The 19,197-nt window shown below is 36.2% G+C and overlaps 1 protein-coding gene across 2 annotated transcripts in view; it reads right to left on the bottom strand.

Annotated features, from left to right (window-relative positions):
- LOC112055973 (uncharacterized) overlaps positions 1 to 19,197 on the bottom strand; it is a 743,744-nt gene that overhangs the window by 522,681 nt on the left and 201,866 nt on the right. Inside the window, exons 1-2 of one of the 2 annotated variants that reach the window (XM_052889303.1) lie at positions 2,733 to 2,891; positions 877 to 1,122 (exon numbers count right to left, since the gene is read on the bottom strand). In XM_052889303.1, coding sequence (XP_052745263.1) covers positions 877 to 1,075 — 199 coding nt within the window. In that variant the 5' untranslated portion in view covers positions 1,076 to 1,122; positions 2,733 to 2,891. Of the gene's footprint in view, positions 1 to 876; positions 1,123 to 2,732; positions 2,892 to 19,197 lie in introns of those variants that run through there. The other variant, XM_052889302.1, reaches the window with a different exon arrangement.

Genomic DNA, 19,197 nt, shown 5'->3' on the forward strand with positions numbered 1-19,197 from the left:
CCGTATTTTTGTTTCGCCGGTTTTTGCGCTGCACTATCTTATCAGCGAAATGGAAGTGGATTCAGAAATGGATGCGTCTATCTAGAAAACAATTTACTAATGACACACAGGCCGTCAGAATGTTAGAGAAATACTTTTTTTTAATCCCCGACGTAAAAAAGAGGGGTATAACTTTGACCTGTCTTTTTGATTATCAGTGTCTGTACATGATAATCGTAGTTTTTAAACTATATTATGAATATGATACGTTTTTTTTTAATTGACATGTTTGAGATGGTTTAATATGTAATATGATGAAGACCAAGTGTTTGGTCTTTCACACAATAGACTAGTGGTATATAACCACGATGCGAGCCGTGATAACCCAGTGGATATGACCTCTGCCTCCAATTCCCTCCATTGGTGTGGGTCTGGTCAATCCAGTCCGGGGCATGCACCTCCAACTTTTCAGTTGTGTAAGAAATTAAATATCACGTGTCTCAAGACGGTGAAGGAAAAACGTCGTGAGGAAACCTGCGTACCAGAGAATTATCTTAATTCTATACGTGTGTGAAGTCTGCCAATCCGCATTGGGCTAGCGTGGTGGACCATTGGCCTAACCCCTCTCACTCTGAGAGAGACTCGAGCTCAGCAGTGAGAATATGGGTTGATAATGATGATGAATGATATAATCCACGTTACTTCGATTATTAGTAGAGTCAAAGCGTATTTTTACTCTACGTATTTTACGTACGTATACCTTTTGAACTTGTTGATTTTCCTAAAAATATACAAAAGTAGAAGGAAAATGCCTTATAATCCTAGAATGTAAGTTATTCACTAGTTTCAGATTTTGATTTTATTGATTTTTGAAAATCTCTAAGCATCTTTACATACCTCCATCCTCGGGGATATTGAGCAGCTTCTTGGCTCCAGGACTCGGACCCCTCACCGCCGACAGCGCCCTCTGCAGGGTCTCGCTCATCTGCTTCCCGCGCACACACTCACAGCACAACACAATCACACACAACACCGCACACACTCTCCGCCAGCCGGAATCCTGTTTGGCCATCTCCTTCCCGCAGACCTTTGCCATGGTGTACAAGAGTAGGACGAAGCTACATCTTATGTAGAACGCGCCATCTGGAAATGAAAATGTTAATTTAAAAATCATTATTATCCTAATTGAATGTCTCATTACTTGCTAGAGGCTCATTGGACAGGGAATTCGCTGCTTGGATCCACCACGCCGTTCTTAAAGCACCATTTCGCAGGGCATGCAAATAACACATACAACAAAATGCTTTCTGAGTTAATCAAGGCCTCATGTGCCTGTATTTACACTGGTAACCAAGGCTTTCAGACCGAAACACAGCAATGCTTCGTGGAAGCAGAGGTAGTTCTTCACCGGATGAACTATCACATAAAGATCTGACTACTGATGATTGCTTGGTGAATAAAGATCGGACTACTGATGATTGCTTGGTGAATTGATTTTTTTGTCAAACAAGTGGCTACACTACCGAAGACAGGAATCACCAAGAAATTGAGATCATAGCCTAATAACAAATATACTAGCCCAGTAAATATATGGTCTGGAACTCAGCCAAATTTGATTATTATAGTTAATACATTAGGGTTTTAAGAATATCATCATCAGTCTATTTTCAAAATTCACTTTATGGCATGAAGAATATGACTCTTGTGCTCAGTTGTTTCTCTTCTTAGTAACAGAAATCAAAAGAGGCAAAAATTAGACCTACAATCTACATATGAATCGCCATTACAAATATTGGCGTGCAACAGGGTTCAGTTCTGGGGCCCTTTCTATAGATTTACAAAACGAGTGACTTGTGAGTTTGTGGGTAAATACTATGTTTGGTGATAGGTATATTTTTAGATACCTTTCAAGACCAATAATAAATTGACGTCTTGTGACAAATAGCGAAAGAGTGTATTCAACAGGTTTTCTTTGAGTTATAAAATATAATTTTCAAGACTAAAATACCCTTTACATTCTAGTCAGTTCTACGAACACTATACCGTATATGACTTCATCATAATCTTAACCTAATCAAAATAAAAAATCTTTTTTTCCTAATGTAAAAACATGATAATGAAAAAGACTTTGTAGTTTATAGTTTCAAGAGAAAAAAGCCGGTTACTACAGACTTTACAACTTAACTCTCAAAAGCACTTGTAAAATATAAACTTTAAATTAAGTAGATCTAAGGCATTTAATGAAAGATATAGAAAATCAGGCTTTAAATCCAATAAATTCAATTTGCAACTAACTTTCAAATTACTTACTTAACCAATTAAAATGTTGTTGAACATTTATTTCAAAGAAGTTTAGTTTACTTAAAGTACTTTTAAAAAGTTTGCCTAAAGCTTACAGTCGATTCAACATAACATTTTAAAATGTCTGTAAGAAGTCAAATAGTACCTACTTAGTTTACTAATGTAGCAATGATCAACAAATAACAAAAGCTCCACAACCTTAACCATGTAACTTAACAAACATTTGAAAGTTCAAATCAACACAAGTGATCCTAAAGCTCAACTATAAATAATAGTTACTATTGCTGATCAAGAATTGTTAAAATACCAAGCGATATTCCAAATTTAGAAGAACATAATATTAGAATAAAGAACACACTATCTAAAAATGTGAATCAAAACTTCCGACATCAACATAACCTCAAAAGACATTCCAAACAGCGAACCAAGGTCAAGGAACTAGGTAAACGTACCGCATTCCGGTCGGACAACTCCAAGACACTATTATAGCACCATAACAACACTAAAAACACACTAGAACACTAATTAAAACACTAAAAACACTAGCAGCATGATCCCTTATCACGAACGAAACGTAACTAACCTAAAAGTTAAAACTATACGCGTAGCTATAAAATTTGACCGCCAATAAGCGTTCATTTCAAAAGGAGCTCAGACTCGAAATGCTCTACCAATCTATTTACAACTATACAATAGACATTCACACGACTCTAGTTCTTATTACAATATAGATACAGTTATAAAACAAGTTACGGAACTGTATAAAGCGTTTGGTTTGTACACGGCGCGAACGAACGCATCTTTTGTATTCACTTTTCTACCTGGTTCTTGTCCCTTTTTTCTCAAGACCACATGCTCTTTGTATGATTGGATTTCTATACCTCTATTTACATGGGGATAGAGTTCCGAATTGCTTGTAAAAAGTTCGATAGCGAAATAGTGGGTGATTGCAAACGCCTTGCTTTTTTCTATAATAGGAAAGTCGAGCTCAATCAGGAGATACGGGATCGTGGAATTGTTCATATGCGTCGGAAACTTCTGAGAAATATTACCTATTGAGTCAAATATACGAAGTCCTTACATTTTTGCTAAACCGGTATAATCGATCATGATGCTTCACATGTATCAAGTTTTACCAGTGTTTGATTCAAATAAACGGGTCTAATCTATACTAATATTATAAAGCTGAAGAGTTTGTTGATTGAACGCGCTAATCTCAGGAACTACTGGTTCGATTTGAAAAATTCTTTCAGTGTTACATAGCCCATTTATCGAGGCTATATATAGGCTATAGGTTATATATTATCCCCATATTCCTACGGGAACGGGAACCACGCGGGTGAAACCGCGCGGAGTCAACAAGAGTCGAAGAAAAAGGAAAACAAATGATTTTTTATTTTCAAAAAAAAAGAATACTTTCCATAATTTGTAACTGGCAATAATATTTATTCCGCATTTCCGTATATCCGTATTACATATTTAAACGTCCAAATTGAAAAAAATATACAAAATAATAAATTAATACAGAATAAATTTGTTAATAAATACACATAATATATTTGTTCCAGAACCATTTATTAGGTTAGCAGTATTGATTTTACTGAAACACTAAAATATTTTCAAACAATTTGAACACTTTTTCTTGCAATTTCTCTAATACAGACGTGGTTTTAAAAGTAGGGAACACCCAAACAGCCGTCGTCATCAATCGTCAAACAAAAATATTGGTGGGTAGGTTTTGCGTCATAAAGATTACGCATAACACCAATGGTTACAATAATATAATAATCTTAGGCATTACCTAAAAAAATATAGTTTCGGACAGAATAGCCCAATTTTACACCACCTAAGTAAGGTAAACAGTTTAGTTGCACGCTCGATTCCTAGACAACGGAATAACTAGAGAGTGGATTAATTTTAAGCTATTAAAGTTACCTGCTAGGATGCCTAGGTAAACTAGATAGGTAGCTGTACAGACAGCATCACAACTACAATACATAAAATATTGTAATTATTGTGTAAACTCCATGTGACGTCACTCGATTTAACGTCAGACTCGCTAAAGCATCGATGTCACCTGGCTTTAATTGGTTAGCTTGCTCTCCATTCAATGATACACTCTACATATAAACACCCACTCTCTATAACGACAATTAAGTAATAAAAAGTAATAAGTAAGTAAAAGTAAGTTGCCAATATTAGTTAAAACTCGCAGCTGTCTATGTTCTTTTGTTTACAAACTGGGACTTAATATTCGTAGTTGTTTACAAACTTATAAAATAGTAAACATGGCTAGTGAAAGAAAATCACTGTGTATTGACTAAAAAACTTTACTCATACATTTCTCTTCTTTCCATTTAACGACCGCTCTCTATAACGCTATAGAATGTACAGTCCCTTTAGTGACGTTATATAGAGTTTACACTGTAATAAGACATTATTCAAATTAACTAATTACTCTAATTTGTAACGGTGTTGACGCAGATAGTTTGTTTTAGCAAAATTAGGGAGTTTGATAAAAAATAAAAAAAAGCGAAAATATTGTTTTTACAATGCATTTTTCTAGATTAAGTAGTTAAAATCACAACAGAGAAATAATAAAGTTCATCTCGGTAACATCAATCGGTAACAAAAAATTAAAGGCTTCAGTCTTCTTTTAAGTGTTTAAATACCTAACTTTTCGTTGGATACATAACTTTAGATACAAATACTGGCTAAGCAAACTGTCATATTTTTACTTTTAATTCAAAAATAAATTTGTAGTTTTTACTAAATTAAACTTCCGGATCTTTCTTTTGCAGTTATATGTGGATTTGCCGGTTTTTATTTTTTTATAGAAAAATAAATCAATCATTATATTTTTTTACTGACTCTACTTGCTCTACCTAAATCCTTTAGCTATTAGAACCCACACATACTCATGGATGTTATGTTAGAACATTCATATTCGTGTGAACCACGAACAGATAAAGTAAAGTACTGAAACAAGGATTGTGTAATAAGTAGTATATTACAATGTTAGTGTTTTATATACATATAATAAACTAGACGCCGCGTGGTTTCACCCGCGTGGTTCCCGTTCCCGTAGGAATACAGGGATAGTATATAGCATATAGCCTTCCTCAATAAATGGGCTATCTAACACTGAAAGATTTTTTTAAATCGGACTAGTAGTTCCTGAGATTAGCGCGTTCAATCAAACAAACAAACTCTTCAGCTTTATAATATTAGTATAGATTTAAATGTTAGGAATATATTATTAAACCTCGATATTAAGTAACTTTTGACCGGCTTCGTGGCGCAGTGGTATGCGCGGTGGATTAACTAGACGTAGATCCTGGGTTTGATCTCCGGCTGGATTCATTGAGGTTTTCTTAATTGGTCCAGGTCTGGCTTCTTCGATCCTGAGCTCCATACCAATTTGGACCATCTCCTTTCTATCAATAGCAGCACAATGGGAAATATCGCTATCTTTTTCATTGCGTTGGGACGAAAGAGATAGTATTGGGACAACTCTGACGGACCGACATTTGTCAATTTCTCTACACGATATAATATGTTGTTGATCACATGCTAGGCCTACAACTTGTAAGAATCAGTGATCAGTAAGATAAGATTTTGGGATACAGTTCCATACCCTAGCCACGCGTATAAGAAACTAGCTGGCACCCGCGGTTTCACCCGCGTTGTTCCCGTTTCCTTAGGAATACGGGAATAACCTTCCTCGATAAATGGGCTATGTAACACTGAAAGAATTTTTCAAATCGGACCTGAGATTAGCGCGTTCAACCAAACAAACAAACTCTTCAGTTTTATATATTAGTGCAAGTTTAGATTAAATATTACATAATGATGTAAAGTAAGTTAAAGGGTTAGGGTAAAAGGGTTATAAGTTAACCCTATAACTCTAAACGAGATGCGACACTTTTCGATAACCAAATTAATCCCAACATGTCATACATGCGTAAGTGTGTTAGACATGAACAGAAATCAGGGAATGAGAGCCTGTGATGACCAGACCTCCGTCTTTTTTAACCGACTTCAAAAAAAGAAAGAGGTTGAGAATCTCTTCCGACGCGTATGTTTCTTTTTCTTTTTAATGTTTGTTACCTCATAACTTCGTCATTTATTAACCAATTTAAAAAAATCTTTTTTTGTTTGAAAGAATATTGGAATATAGTGATTTAGATTGGTCATATTTAATTTTCATGAAAATTTAACTGAAATAAATGAATGAAATTGCCCATACTGTGACGCTTTCGCTTAACGGATTCTGATAATTAGTTTTTATTAGAAACGAGATGTTCTGAAGGTGGTACCATGACAAAGAAACCAGGATCTGATATGGAATACTGAAGAAATTAATCGGGAAGAACTTTGAGAAACGAAGACGAAACGTTATAGGGTAGCCTAGTAGTGGTTTCTTAGTTTTTTACAATTAATTTAAACACTGTTCTTTCATTAGTAAAAGGTTGTTATTGTTAATAATAAATATATTGTTTCAAATCTAAAGCTAGGTTAGAATACAAAAATCGGGTGCCCGACCGATATAGTTAACCTAAAGCTAGCTCAGAAGTACCTATCACTAAAAAATAAAAAAATTTAACTGACTTCAAAATCTATACTAATATTATCAGATAGCCCATTTATCGAGAAAGGCTATATTTTATATATTATCCCCGTATTCCTACGGGAACAGGAACCACGCGGGTGAAACCGCGCGACGACAGCTAGTTAGAAAATAAACAAATTTTTCGCTTTTTTTTTTCTACTTTTTTTTTTTATTTTCTGATTGTGATCTCAGTTAAATTTTTTAAATTACGAAAGTCTAGCCAACACAAGCTCAATCTACAAAGTCATACATACGTAATAGTGTTAGACACGGACAGAAATCTTGTTTTAAGCCCGGTTTTACAAATGGGTGTAAACCGTAAAGTGTTAGGTACGACGTCAATTTGTCAACCGACTGATCCTTAGTTAGGTAGTCTAGACTAGACTCCCTAATGAAATAACGACGTTGTTAGGCTTAACCGTACTAGTAACACCTGCTGAACTAACTCATGTTGAAGGGTTGTGAGAAGAATGGGTGATAAATTAGTTTTACATTCTAAAGTTAAGATTAATTTAATTTAATCTTTAATTTAAATACTTAAAAAACTCATTTAAACTAATATTATAAAGAGGTAAAGTTTGTGGTACTGTGTGGATCAACTAAATTTAAAAATTATTTTACCACGTTATTTGTGAGTGCCATAGTTTATATTTTATTTTCACTGGAACGGGAACTATGCGTCGGTTGAACAGCTCTGTAAAAATATTTTTATGTGAAGTTGAATGGTGTATAAAACGGTGAACTTCTAGTTTCGTTCGTTATCAACCCATATTCGGCTAACTGCTGATCACGAGTCTCCTCTCAGATTGAGAGGGGTTAGGCCAATAGTCCACCACGCTGGCCCTATGCGGGTTGGCAGACTTCACACACGCAGATAATTGAGAAAATTCTCTGGTGTGCAGGTTTCCTCACGTTGTTTTCCTTTACCATAACTTTAGTATAAGATACCTAATCTGAGCTGTTTTCCTCGAAAATGACAGACGATTTTTAATTATATATTTACTTAAACAGTACCCGGGAAGACATTACAGTTGCCCTATTCGTCTTCCCGGGCTATAAATATACATTATAATTTTATATAATTACTAATAAAACAGTACAGTAACACAATTTACAAACTACAACAAAAATAACACAAAATAGAAAAAGAAAGAAAGAGAGAAATACTAATTAAAATACAAAAACATTAATCAATAATAATAACATACATATCAATTTAACAAAATAGGAAAATGGATTTTGTTTGTGAATTTGGGTGCGATACTAGTCCTTTGTAATTAGTCTAAGACAGTAAATGACCATAGACAAGTGATTCCAGCTAAATCACCTGGCTATATGACACACATTACCATTTTTGCCCAAAGGACAGTTACAGTGCCGGTAATGGGCAATAAATCTGGATTTTCGTGTAAGAATGGCAATTTGGACCTCTTTGCCTATTGCATATTTATGAGGACACAATTTGGCACCCAACACGGCGCAGCCTTAATACAGTTACTAGCATTTTTGCCACTAGTTTCACAGAAATAGGGTGAATCTATAGTTCTATACTAATATATAAAGCTGAAGAGTTTGTTTGTTTGGTTGAACGCGCTAATCTCAGGAACTACTGGGCCGATTGAAAAAATTCTTTCAGTGTTACATAGTCCATTTATCGAGGAAAGCTATAAGCTAAGGGTTTAAAAGGTCAGATTTGCAGCGCTGCCGCGGATCCCTGAAAATCGCCCCGTACAAAGTGATACGATTTAATGATCGTTAGATTTGTATGGGCGGTCAAACATTACTAATAATATCTTTGTTATTTGTGCGTTTATGTTTATATAATGAAAAATGTCACATTTAATGTAAGGAAGCTAAAACTGTATGAATTTTCGTCTAATTACGATAAAAGATTTTTAATAGATTTTGAAATTTCATAATCTTATTTATTTTGCAAATATCCAGTAAATCTTTGCTTTTTATGTATAAATGAGTTAACATTGACCTTGTTTATTCAAATCTATACTTATAATAATATCTGTAGAGAGGTCAATTCTGTACATGAAATATATTTCCAAAATAACTATCAGGGGGTGATTAGTGGTCGATACTGATGCCAAAAATGCAATCAGTAAAATTTTTGTCTGTCTGTCTGTATGTTCTTTATAGAAACAAAAACTATTCGACGGATTTTAACGAAACTTGGTACAATTATTCTTCATACTCCTGGGCAGGTTATAGTATACTTTTCATCACGCTACGATTAATAGGAGCAGAGCAGTGAAGGGAAATGTTGGGTAAACGGGAGAAGTTACTCAATTTTTTAAGCTTCCGTCGCGTGGTATGTTCGTTATAGAAAGAAAAACTACTTGACGGATTTTAACAAAACTTGGCACAATTATTTTTCATACTTCTGGGCAGGTTACAGTATACTTTTCATCACGCTACAATCAATAGGAGCAGAGCAGTGAAATGTTAAGAAAACGAGAGAAGTTACTCCATTTTTTAAGCTTCCGTCGCCGTCGCATGGTCCCTACCATAGGGGTAGTAGGATAGGGGTAGGGTAGGGGTAGGGTAGGAGTAAGGTAGGGGTAGGGTAGAGTAGGGATAGGCGTAGTAGTAGGGTTTCACGCAGACGAAGTCGCGGGCGTCCGCTAGTGTATCATAAATATCAATATATTTAAACCTAGTCATCATCCCTATTCTATCTACGGTTAATATATTTTTTTTAATTAATTCTTTGAAGGTTACTTAAGTACCTACAGGGGATGATTGTATAGACTTTAGAGCATCAAGGTTTCTTAATCCGAAAATGTGCATATTATTCAAAAATATTGTAAATCACTATTAGCGGAAATCATCATATTGTTCAAAAATATTGTAAATCAAATAATTATACAGCTTTAAAATTGTAACTTTAATGCTAAAGCAGTATTATCAGAAAACAGAGGCTTAATGTTAACAAAACAATAGAACGCTAAGAAGCTTATACCATAAAGTAAGGAGAAAAACCGCCCTAATCTCGAAATCTCGCGATTTGCATACAACATCGATATTCAATTAGGGTTTAAAGTAATTGTTAGCTCAGCAAATAAGTACTAAGCTGCATCGGTATCGATTATGTAAATCGATTTCTAATTAGCATAACTAATTCCGCGGTCTAAATATATATAGAATAAGCTTTACAAGGTTAGACGCGGACTTATATAAGGTTAATTGAATTAGTCATTAAGCTAGATAGTTTTAAGCTAGGTTTAGTAGACTTAAGTTTGTAGAGTGCCATGTTAGAACATTTAGGTATTACTAGCGGACCCGATCAAGCGTCGCTTTGACTCATACCCTACCCGTGCCCACCCTAGAATGGATCTGTGCCCACCCTAGGATTCTGGGCTACCGATATGGAATTCTAATTCTGTTACTAATAATAGATTTGATGCCTGGGGCCAGGCCTACTCTAGGAAATAATCCTAGATAAGTCACTCTTCCTAATCAACCCTTACCCAACTCAACCCCTACCCTAATTAACCTTCTCCTGTTTCGAAGCTACCTCTCCACCAATTTTCAGCCAAATCGTTCCAGCCGTTCTTGAGTAATAAGTGCTATATCAAACCCGACTTTCTTTTAAATATATCATCATCATCATCATATCAGCCGATGGACGTCCACTGCAGGACATAGGCCTTTTGTAGGGACTGCCAAACATCACGATACTGAGCCACCTGCGTTTTAATATTCTATTTCAGTGCGCTTTCATTAGAGACTCCACTCGAGCATATTTGCAGATATTCGGTTATTCTTTCCCATTTTCACCCCCCACAACTTTGAACGGCTCAACCGATTTTCAGCACTTTTAAACAACAAAAACTAAATTGAAATCGCTTCATCCGTTCGGGAGCTATGGTGCCACAGACAGACAGACACGTCAAACTTATAACACCCCTCTTTTGAGGAGGAGGTTAAAAATAAGTATCTTTTCGGTAACAATGTACGGCCTATTAGCCAGGTCCTATGGATGAGTCTATAGATGGAATCGGAATATTGCTATAGAAACTCCTGAACTAACCTTTTGAGATTTGGGACATTTTGTTATCATCATACTTTGGAGTTGGAGCATTAATTATATAAAAGCTAGTTTTGAAATATATTTTGGAATACAAACAAGAATTTAAAATCACCTATACAATAAAGAAACAAGAACTGACATATTTAAAGAAACCGCCTTTTCTTAAATATAATAAAGACAATTTTATTATTATTTTTTTAATAACTACTAAATGAAATTTACTTTGAGAAAAAAATCCAAATTTGTATAAATTAAAAAATTATAATAAACTAGCGGACGCCTGCGGCTGCGTCCGCGTGGAATTCAGTTTTTCACAAATCCCGCAGGAACCATGGATTTTTCCGGGATGAAAAGTAACCTATATGTTAATCCAGAGTAAAATGTATTTCCATTCCAAATTTCAGCCAAATCAGTAGCCGCAGCGTGAAAGAGGAACAAACATACTTACACACTTACACAGTTACACACTTACACACAAACTTTCGCCTTTATAATATTAGTGTGATGATAACTAATGATCAGTTTGACATGGGTGTTAAAATAAATATAATGGTATACAATACACTTCTCATAACATCCGGAAATAATAAAAAGGTAACATTATAAATGCTGGTCACACACCACCGTAGAACAATAAATCACGAAGGCCGAGAATCAAAATTCGTCACATTACCGAAGGCCTCGCGTCCGGTGCTGATAAATATTCAGGAAGGGAGGATCCGCACGGAAGGTCCAAAAATTTGAATCTTGGGACAGACTGTATTAATTATACTGAATAACCGGGATCCGATGGGACTAAATATGAAAATTTTCAAATTAATTCAAATGTGGTGAGGGTAAACAGAATTGTTTCGGTGAATTGTTTTTCAAATCGCTATACCAGTTTATTAGGGTTAGAATTGATTTATGCCAATGTGTTTAAAAAAAGTATCAATATTTAATTCAAAATGTTTCATTGCATACTTTGATGTCGTGTAATTCTAATACTGTTTGTTCATCTAAGAATATTTTGAGGTAAGTATAAACAAAAATTGATTATAAAGTTTTATAAAAACAACAGTCTTTTAACTTAAATTATCATTTTAATTTTACCCAAAGATTACATATTATGTATCGATAAAGTAAATAAATTGTCACACAAGTCCATATTTATAACAAATACTGAGATTGTTTTTCACAAAAACTGAATTAGGTTCTCTTTATACCGTTGAAAGAATATTATAATCATCAGCATCATCATTATCAACCCATGTTCGGCTCACTGCTGAGCTCGAGTCTCCTTTCAGAATGAGAAGGGTTAGGTCAATTTATTGTCCACCACACTGGCCCATAGCGGATTGGCAGACTTCACACACGCAGAGAATAAGAAAAATTCTCTGGTATGCAGGTTTCCTCACGATGTTTTCCCTCACCGTTTGAGACACGTGGTATTTAATTTCTTAAAATGCACACAACTGCAAAGTTGGAGGTGCATGCTCCGGACCGGATTTGAACTCACACTCTCCGGAATCGGTAGCAGAGGTCATATCCACTGGGCTATCACGACTCTCGAACATTATAAAAGTAAAGAATAAAACAATAAAAAAGAATAAGCCGCGGCATAACTTTCTCTCCAACCTTTAGTCGACGGTAAAGGATAATTACAATTACTACGTACTAAAGCTAAATTGGATTAAAATTTAAATCCTGCAAATGAAATAAACAAGAAACTTCAGATTAACTACGACAAAGAACAAGACAAAGCGAAAGTTGATGATGAAGTCGAGCCAAATTTCGAAGTTGCTGTGAAAGAGCATCAAGCACTAGAAGTACACCCAAGGGCATAGTTCCAAGACGAGGTAAACTTTGTGCAGGATAAAGCGCTAACTTGAACGCAACTAAACAGTACAAGCAACCGATTACATAGACAACAAACTTAAACACTAGTAACAGATACTAATAGCATAATAGAATCGGAAGTAAGAAATAGTTTCGGTTAAACAGTGTCCCATAAATTATAACAGATCTAATTTTAAGTGGAACAAATCAATAATTAAAAAAAATAAAAGCACCCGACTGTCTAACCTGCTCACACCTAGAGTCATCCGCGTATTTTGTAAAGCGATTAATAAATAACGTTTTTATAATTGTAGGTTTATTAATATGGCCGGAGGCGTCTACTAGTGGTATATCATACCACTAGTAGACGCCTCCGCGGTTTCGCCCACGTGGTTCCCGTTCCCGTAGGAATACGGGGATAAAATATAGCTTATAGCCTTCCTCGATATATGGGCTATCTAATACTGAAAGAATTTTTCAAACCGGACCAGAAGTTCTTGAGATTAACGCGTTCAATCAAACAAACAAACAGACAAACTCTTCAGCTTTATAATATTAGTTTAGATTTTGAATTGCTCTTGATGAGCCGTTTACTTTGATACCCATATCGCAATATTCAAATACATTTTTTTTTACCTCGAATCTATAGAATCTGACCGTCGTCGTTTTTTTTTTAATTTTACCTATCTAAGAACACTTCGCTATTCCCCGATGCATGTTGCGACCACGGGAAAGCGCAGTGTTGTCCGACCAGCTGAGAAGTCGGAGATGGGTAATTTTTGGAATTACTCGAGCGCGGCAGATGAGCTTAACGGTGAAATCTTTCATGTTGTTGAATACCTTCACCCTTGCCTTTGATATTGTTAAGAACGCTTATGGTAATTACTTACTTTAGAAATATTTATACTATGTACGCTGTAGCATGGCGCGGGTGACAATTGGCTTGAGACGTTCACATACTATTATCGTGGAATCGTGACAAACTTTCAAGAGTAAAACGAACTGTTACCTGCACCATGCTACAGTGCACGAACTGTAACTTGCATATAAGATAAGATAGGTGGGTTATGATGATGATGATGAAGTTAAATAAAAGCTTATTTAAGTACCTACGCGATATTTAGAGGCGGTTTTTAGATTTTTATCCAATAGACTCAAAGTTAAGCAAAATTTAATTATTGAAAAGTTCATCGTAACGCTGTTATAGTTAAAAGTTAAACCAAACTTTCGAGGCTGAAGTTGGTGTTTGAACGCCTAATTCCAAAGTTGAGCAAAAGTGAATCAACGGCAAATATCAAGGGCACAGTTTGAGCTAAACTTTGAGCAGGTTAAGCACTAACTTAACGCTAACTTGCAGGCGCAGCCAACCGATTAGAAACTGTCTAATATACGCTTGTAGTTTTAATTTCCTAAATATGTGTGCTTAAAGAAGTAAACGAATATGTAAATATTTTACACAGAACATAAAGTACCTAAGCTTCGCTTAAGCGGGTCATCATCATCATCGTCATCATTAGCATCATTATTTATCACTGCTGAGCTCGAGTCTCCTTTCAGAATGAGAGGGGTTAGGCCAATAGTCTACGCTGGCCCAATGCGGATTGGCAGACTTTACACACGCAGAGGGTTAAGAAAATTCTCTGGTACTCTTCATCGTTTTAGACACGTGATATTTAATTTCCTAAAATGGACACAACTGAAAAGTTGGAGGTGCATGCTCGGACCGGATTCGAACCCACAACCTCCGGAATCGGAGGCAGAGGTCATATCCACTGGGCTATCACGCATTGTTGATCGTATAAAGTCGAATATTATCACCCTAACATGCCACGATATCATTGTTGATAATATAGAGTCAAATGTTATCTCCCGAACACGCCAACTCGCATTGGAGATACGTGGTGGGTCTAAGCGCCATAAATATCCTATAAGGAGGCATCCTATGCCTATAGTGGACAGTTAAAACATGCTGATAATATTTATCATCAACATCCACACAATTCCATCCCGAGCACAAATCTATCAGGAATATAAAAAACAAATACGCCTCTGTATCTTCCACTAATATCATTTAGGAACTTCACAAATGAATATAATCTCGCAACCCTTAATTCTAAGCACATAAGGTTGCCAATCGCTTGGCATTATCAACGTTATCTCGAATGGTATAAGCCGTGCTGATCAATCAAAGTCAGAACAAGTATACCGTGTGTTCAATCAAGCGGCATGGAACAGGTAATATGGTGTGATTTGTGTATTGGATTATATCACTAGTTATTAGAGAATAATTTTATTATCTGAAGCTTATTTTGGCTCTATAATCTTATTAATCTATGTACAGATACACAGACGAATGTAGGAAATGAAAATGTACTGACTGATCTATCAACACACTGGTCAAACTACTCAACGGCTAACGCTAAAATCATCATTACTATCCTCAGACCAATTATAGAAGAATCTGTATCGCACTCATAGTCACGAACAAAATTGTCTGTCATTTTCTGAGGAAAACGAGCTTAGATTTGGTATATATCTTATACTAAACTAGAAGTTTTTGCCCGTTTTTTACACAATTCAATTACACAAAAAGGTATTTTTACGGAGCGCTTTAACCGACGAACACGATTACAACTATTTAACATCGATTCTATAGACAGTTTTTATAATCGCATTAGATCGTTGAACATATACTTTGGCAGAAAAGTAACGCCTAGCGAGGCAGGTCCTGTACAATAATTGCCTTGGTTTCTATCAGATGGACGTCCACTGCTAGACATAGGCCTCTTGCATGGACTTCCAAAAACAACGGCTTCCTGCAACCCGCTTGATGTCCTGCAGTCCACCTAGTGGGGGGTCGACCAACACTGCGCTTTCCGGTGCGGGGTTTGCCTGCACCTTGGGACCCCAACGTCAGTCGGCTCTTCGTACTTTGTGGCCTGCCCATTTCAGCTTCGCGACTCGCTGAGCTATGTCAGTGAATTTAGTTCGTCTGCGGATCTACTCATTTTTGATTTGAACACGCAGAGAAACTCCAAGCATAGCTCGCTCCATCGTCCACTGAGTGCAAGCCTTCTTATTAGGCCCCCAGTTAGCGACCAAGTCTCGGATCCGTATGTCATCACTGTCAACACGCACTGTTTGAAGACTTTCGTCTTCAGGCACTGAGGAATTCTTTTAGCGTCCAAAATTCCTCAGCGCCTGAACACTAAAATATAGCAAGTAAATTACTACAACATAAGCATATTTAGGAAAGGACTTTTCAAAATTCACCCAGTAAATAACAATGCGGACAAAGTCGACGTCAGCTAGTGCTTAGCTACAATTATTATAAGGAGGTAAAGATTGTGGGTTTGTGAAGTAGTAGGGGGTAGTCTTCAGAGATTATCCCCTACAACTGTAATGAATATACTGAACCGAGGTGGTTCAGTATATTCAGATCTACGGAACCAATTTTGAAAATTCTTTTAGCAATAGAAAGCCACGTTGTTTTTGATCATCACAGGCTGGCATTATATCGTATCGTAGGAGTAGGGTAGTTTGGGGTAGGGATAGGGAAGAAGTGCACATATGTCAAAGCGAAACTTGACCGGGTCCGCTATTTTATAAAAAAAAACCACCTCGTGCTTAGTTTTCTGTTTCATCAAATTTCTTCTGCGTGACCGAAAAATTGCTCACATCGATGTATCTCACAAAATCCCATCTTACATTTCCAAACGCCTTACAACTGTATTGTCTCCCAGAATATTGAGTTTTGATATCGCGTATTGAGTTTTTAGCCTTAAGGCACCGCGGCGACTGGATACCAGCCAAGAACGTTTGGCACGGTGCATGCAAATTACGTTGACAGTACACTGCGATATGTCGTGATTATTCGTTAAAGCTATAACTTCTTTTCCTTTGTAAATCTAATATATTTAAACGAGCAATTCTTGTATATCATCCTAAGTCTTTTTAGCAGACTCAGAAAAGATTACAAAAATAAGAAAACTAATGTCAAACAAAGGTTAAGATCCCCAATATTTGTCAGGACAACTTAATTATTTTATTTTTAAAATAAGACCCTACAATGGCAGAGAATGACCTTGAGTGACGTCACGCACTTGTGAACGTTGTGTGTAGGGTTAAAAGCGCCTTTGACTGTTAACAAACACTCCCCTTTTCCACTCAAGTCACTCTCCTCGCTTATCCCGAGTAACCCATAAAGAATTAAACAACAAGAGATGTGGACGGCTCGAACGCCACGAGAACACTGAAGCCGTCCGTACAGCAAGTCGTTGCGACGCGGCGATAACAGTCTACCAATCCTCATTCTCTCTCCCTCTTTAAAGGACTAGGCCCGTAGTGGACCGATAAATAGACTATCTAATCGACGAGTTGATGTATGTTGGGGTCTCATGGTGCTGGAAGTACTTACGACACCGCACTGGAAAGCGAAAGTGTTGATCGATGCCTCAAGGTAAACCAATGATTTAAAGGGTAAAAGACAGTTCTGGATGCTGGCGGCTCGAGTCCGTGGTATTTGGCATTACATATTTTGCATAGAAATCTACGTCCAGCATAATTCTACCATATATTCAATACAAAAATACTGAAATCGAAATTAAAAACCCTTTTTTAATATATTTATAATTACTTTATTTATATTGCTCATAGTTAAATAGTTATCCCATTGTTACACCGGTTTGCAATGCGCTCTGTAACATTTTTTTATCACAATAAAGGCGAAAGTTTGTGTGTAAATGTGTAAGTATGTTTGTTCCTCTTTTACGCTGGGGCTACTGAAGCGATTTAGCTGAAATTTAGAATGGAAATAGATTTTACTCTCGATTAACACATACGCTACCTTTGATCCCGGAAAAATCCATAGTTTCCGCGGGATTTGTGCAAAACTGAATTCCACGCGGTCGAAGTCGCGGGCGTCCGCTAGTATTTAAATATAACACAACAATAACATTACAAGAAAACCAAATTAAACTGGAACCTCACGAGATTTTCAAAACAAGTGAGGGCATTAACTATTCGATAATTACTTCAAAATTCACTAACACACTCAATCACATATACCTATAATAATCTTGCAGTTTACTATTTGAATGAAAAACATTTAAGTAAATAAGTAACCAACGAAGGTAAAATTTTCGTCGCAAGCATTTAAAAACTTATGGAAAATTCCTTAATGCAGCGCATTCCAGCAATTTTCGGGGGACCTTTATAATCGTGCATTTTACAGCCTTGAGGTGCGGCACCTGCCTGGATTGGAATTCAGCCAACACTTGGCACTGCACGCAAATTATGTTTACAACAAGCGGCCGCATACGTGCAGTCTATTTGTTAACCGTTAACATGGAAAAGGCTGACTTACATGTTCTGGATGTCGGGAAGACTATGCGGAAACTTTTAATAGACTGGCTATCGGAGATTGACTTACATGTTTTGGATGTCGGGAAGACTATGCGGAAACTATACATATTTTAATTGTAAAGATGTAAATTTTAAATGGTTAAATTGTCATTTGAATCATTAAATACTTAATAAATAATTTGCATGCCTAATTGGCAAGATACATTTACCACACATCTACATCTACCTACCACCTGTATAAATAATGCATGTATCTGAAAGAAATAAATTGATTGATTGATTGATTGATTGAAACTTTTAATAGACTGGCTATCGGAGATTGACTTACATGTTTCGGATGTCGGGAAGACTAGGCGGAAACTTTTAATAGCCTGGCTATCGGAGATTGACTTACATGTTTTGGATGTCGGGAAGACTGTAAGGAAACTGTTAATGGAGTGTATCGAAGACTGGCTTAATTATCCTGTGTATTAGAGGCTAACTTACATATTGTGTTGTATGTCGGAGGACCTTTTTCAGCATTCAGCCAACACTAGCCACTGCACGCAAATTATTTTTGCAACAAGTGACTACATATGTGCAGTTTTTTTATTTAATGTTAACGTAGAAAAGGCTGACTTCCATTTGGATGTTTGGAAGACTAAGAAGACTGTTAATAGTGTATTGGAAACTGACTTACATGTTTTGGATGTCGGGAATAATATTTATTGATTCACTAGTACACATAAAAATAATTTACATAAGTCTGTGATCTCCACACTAGGATTCCCTGTATTGTGGTAATCACGTTTCTTCCACAGTAGTGAAACAAGAATATACAAGGGAAGATTGTAAGGAAACTGTTGGTTGTGTCTGTTGTTGTATTGGACTGTGTATCGAAGACTGATTTACATGTCAAATAGCCTGTAAGGAAACTGTTAATGGGCTGTTACTGTATATCGGAGATGTGCTTAAATGTTTTGGATGTCGGGAAGACTATAAGGGAACTGTTAGTGGACTGTGTATTGGAAACTGATTTACATGTAAGATATACTGTGAATAAACTGTCAATAGACTGTTTCGGAGACTAACTTACTTGTTT

The sequence above is a fragment of the Bicyclus anynana genome, chromosome 25 (genome assembly GCF_947172395.1).
Source record: "Bicyclus anynana chromosome 25, ilBicAnyn1.1, whole genome shotgun sequence".
NCBI lineage: Eukaryota > Metazoa > Arthropoda > Insecta > Lepidoptera > Nymphalidae > Bicyclus > Bicyclus anynana.